Here is a 4,060-nt window from a genome sequence, read left to right as displayed (position 1 = left end):
TCAGACTACGCCATCTTTTAGGGGGGCAGTGGAGGCTCGCGGCCGCTTCACGGAAGCGTCCTTGGGGTTTCTGGAGGAGCTGGGGGAATCAGTAAAGGTTAAGGGAGGTTAATAAACCTTTAATAAAGAAATCCTTGGGTTAGGACTATCCACACTTCAGGAGGGATAGGCAGACTCATGGAGCGCAGACTTTATGTTTTACCCCAGAGACGAAGTGATTTGTTCGAGGTCACGCTCCAGAAACGTCTCTTTTGCCTCTTAACGGAGGCAGCGTGGACTTTAAAACAAACCTGGCTTCAAATCCCGAATCTACCGCTTCCTAGTACTAGGGAAAAAAACACTTCTTACCTTAACAATTAACACCTGTCCTCTGTAGTGCGCACAGGTGGGAGTTAGTTGGCCATTGTCAAGGCTCCGCACCTAATCCTGCGCCTCAGGGTTTGTGGGTGGGGGCTGCTCCCCTCTGATACACTCAGGGAGGCAACTGGAACCCCAAGACAGGGCAGGTCTCTGCCTGACACCCCATCCTTTTGAGGGGGTCCTTAGATTTCTGGTGTCCTATAGGAGTGATGCAGGGAAAACGGATGTGGGGCGTGAGGAGGGCTGTGTCCCAGGCTTTGGTTGAGCCCCTGAGACGTGCCCTGTCAAGTGTGGGTCCTTGGCTTCAGGCAGGAAAGAATTCAGGAGCAAGCCACGGTTGGGTAAAGGTAGATTTATTTAGAGATACATCGAAAGGCAAGAGAAAGGCCATGAGGTGTGGGTGTTGGGTGCTCAGATTAGAGTAAAAGTAGGTACACACTCCATAGAGTGCAGGCCATCTCTAAAGTGGGAGAGAGAGGGTGGTGGCCGCAAGTTGTGTTGCCCGTTTTTATGGGCTCAGTGGCCTCGTATGCTAATAAGTGGAAGGATACGTCTTAACTAGCCTGGGGAAGGGGCTGGGATTCCCAGTAAGTTGGCCATTTCCCACTCTTTGACCTCTTGTGGCTAGCCCTGGGACTATCATGGCGCCTGCTGGCATGTTATTCACCATGCTAATATATTACAATGGGCATATAATGAAGCTCAAGTTCTACTAGAAGTCAAATCTCCCACCATCTTGAGCCTCAAGGCCTACTGGAGGGTTGAATCCTCCACCATTTTGATGTTAATTGCTGTATCATTCCTTGAATGGCTGTGCCCTGCCTGCTCCTGTCTCAGAAGGACCCCATGTTTCTTTGCAAGTGAACGCTAGTCATGCCCTTCCCTCCAAGGAGACACCTCCTGCTGCTCCCCTGGCATGCATCAGCAGGCATCCTTATTAATCTAAGGTGTGGCCAGAGGAAGGGGCCCTGTGGCTTCATCTCTGGGGATGCCATTATATGTCCCATCGAATTGAATTAAATGTGTGAAGGGCCTGGCAGAGCCCTCTGCACATCTCAGGTGCTCAGGCCTTCTGAGTCCTTTGCCCTCCTCAGATACATGGCCATTCTGTTTCCTTTGACTCTCTTTGTTGGGTTCCAGTCCTCCTGAAGGTACAACCACCCACTGTGTCTGCTCAGTAAGACACAAGCACAAGTTTCACAGGATCAGGCTTTATTGGATACACTGAAGGCTAAGTGGGGCCTCAGGCGCCCTTGGTCCTCTTCAGCCAGGAGAGAGCAGACTCCACAAGGGGCTCCCAGGGTTCAGGGCTGGAGAACACACCTGACCTCCAGCCAGCCAGCCCTTCAGAGTGTCTTGGGGGCTCCCCGAGATCTGGGGTCTGGCAGGGATGGTGGGGTTTGGAGGAGGTGCTCCAGGGAGCCTTAGTGGCTCTGAAACTAGGGTAGTGACTTTCAGGGAATGGGTTCTGGAGAGTCAGACTTCTTTGGAGCAGAGGAAGGCCTGGGCTTCAGGGAGACAGTAAACTGTTTTGGTGCCTGAGTTGGAGACCCTGAACAGCCTGTGGAGTTTGGTGATTGAAGACCTACAGACCTGAGGCTCCCAGTCTTTGAGGATGTGCCTTGGTCTTGATCTACCTGGGCCTGGGCTGCTGGGGCTCGAGGTGCTGGGGCCTGAGCTGCCTGGGTTTGACACCCACGGGCCTGAGAAGCCTCGTTCTGAGGCCCTACTTCCCCCAGCCTTCTTTCTGGCAACAGATGCAAGGCCCTGGCCTGGCCCCGAGACAGGCGGAGACCAAAGCCAATGCCCATGCGGAGTGGTCCGGATTCCTGGTTCTGTGCACAGGGCAGCAGCTGGGGGAAAGCAAGCAGTTTGGGTCCAGTCCTGTACTTGGGGATGGGGCAAGAGGGGCTGCGGGGCCGGAGACACACCAGGCATACAGGATACTCCACGACTGGGGCCTGGCCGGTTCTGCCTAGCCACAGGCGCTGCAAAAGCAGTAGCTGCAGGTCGCGGGCAATGCGGCGGTGCCCCAAATGGACCACCAGGACCTGGGCCAAGGCTCCTGGGTCCCTGAACTCTGCAGGGTCCCTCTCGCTTGCCACGCATCCCCCCTCCACCCCAAGGGACCCGAGGTCCCTGTACTGATGCGAGTGCCATGTCTGGCTGTTAGAGCTGACCTCGCCAGAAGGTAGGCTGGGGCTGGGGGAGGTGAGGGTAGAGCTAGGCAGGTCTTCAGGATGGGAAGGAGACTGGCAACCGGAGACCAGGAGAGAAGAGTTCTGCGGCTGAGAGGGAGAAGAGGAGTGAGTGAGAGTGGGAGAGGGATATAGCCGGTGGGAGGGTGAGGAAGACCGTGGCAGGGAGAGAGAGAGGTAATTCTGATGAAAGAAAGTGGGGGAACTTGGGAGAGAGGAGAAGGGATGTAGGAGAAAGTCAGAATTTGAGTCAGAAGAGTAGAAATGGGAGCCAGCAGAGTGGGACCGTGAGGGAGGGGAGAAAGGGGGGTGGGTGGGATGGAATGATTGTTGGGGAGACAGAGGTCGTAGGTTGTGAGGAAGGGAGTCCACAAGTTGTGAGGGGCCCTGAGGGGGCGGCCCAGGGGGTGCTGCGTTCTGTAGCAGCACCTGATCCTTGTTTTGAGGCAACATTGCCTTGAGTCCAGAAGAGACTGGAGTGTCAAGAGCAGAGATTAGAGACCTGGCAGAGGCAGGACCAATATCTCTGAGGCCAGAAGTGGGTGACAAATCAAGGCCCTCTGTGCACAGAATGTGGCTCCAGCCTGGTGTTGGTGTGGCTGTTGGTGTGAGGCCAAGGAGACATCCAGCCCTGTAGCCTCAGGCTCTCTGGGTGTTTAGGCAGGAGCTTGGCTCTAAATTTGGCCTCTCACTCCTTTGCAGTCGGCCATTGATGAGGGATGTAGAGGATGGAGAATCAGAACTGCCTCTTGGAAGCTGAGGGACAGCAGCAATTATCTGGGTAGGCCAGGGAGGATGACACAGCCCTTAGGATCTGTGGAGAAAAAAACAGCGCTCAAGATATTGAGAGAATGGATCTGTTTCTGGCTCTGCCTAATGTACCATGCAGGCTGTTTCACCAAGAACTTAAATATCACCTCTGGGGTCAGAAGAGCTGACAAAATGCTCCTGGGAAGGTGAAAGTTAGGAGGGGAGGTATAGGGAAGAAGGGAGGGTAGGATGGGTTGGATAGAGTTAGAGGAGGGGGCTTGGGGGATGGAGGCTGAGATGGGACTAGGAATAGCGGGTGTTCTGGCACTGTGAGCTCTTACCAATGAGGGTCCCTCTGAGCTGTATTTCTGAAGGCACTTCAGTGACACGGGGACCTGGGAGAGAGAGGAACAGAGCCAACAAATGATGGATACGCTCATCCCTGCCCCCAGCATCTGTCACCCTAAACTCACTCTGACCCAGATTTCTGTCTGAGTCTTGCCCTCTGTCCTCCTTCAGCCAGGAGGAGGTCTTCTGTTATAGACTTTTGTTCTCCTAAATCTGAAACAAAGATTCTGCAAGCATCCTGGTTTCCTGGCACTCTGGTTGCCCTAATCCCTGTGGTCCCTAATGCTGATGTCCCCTGGCTTAGCCTGGCCCCAGCCAAGATGGCTTATCACGATCAGCAGCAGCAGTGGGGCCAGCTGGTGAAAGCCTAGAAGTCAAGGACTTTGTCTAAGGGGCGGCAACGC

General features: G+C 54.5%; 1 protein-coding gene across 1 annotated transcript; it reads right to left on the bottom strand.

Annotated features, from left to right (window-relative positions):
• Nucleotides 1–1,555: 1,555 nt before the first annotated feature.
• Nucleotides 1,556–3,231, bottom strand: PRR30 (proline rich 30). Its single transcript, XM_006220441.3, has one exon. It carries the CDS (start codon nucleotides 3,009–3,011, stop codon nucleotides 1,815–1,817), a length of 1,197 nt encoding a protein of 398 aa, XP_006220503.2. The 5' UTR covers nucleotides 3,012–3,231; the 3' UTR covers nucleotides 1,556–1,814.
• Nucleotides 3,232–4,060: the final 829 nt, after the last annotated feature.

This window comes from Vicugna pacos, chromosome 15 (genome assembly GCF_048564905.1).
Source record: "Vicugna pacos chromosome 15, VicPac4, whole genome shotgun sequence".
NCBI lineage: Eukaryota > Metazoa > Chordata > Mammalia > Artiodactyla > Camelidae > Vicugna > Vicugna pacos.
Note: the sequence above shows the minus strand (reverse complement) of the source record. Positions and strands in the feature narration are given on the sequence as shown.

Excerpts from the sequence above, each read along its gene's own strand:
- PRR30 (XM_006220441.3), bottom strand. The coding sequence starts at position 3,011 with ATGTTGCCTCAAAACAAGGATCAGGTGCTGCTACAGAACGCAGCACCC.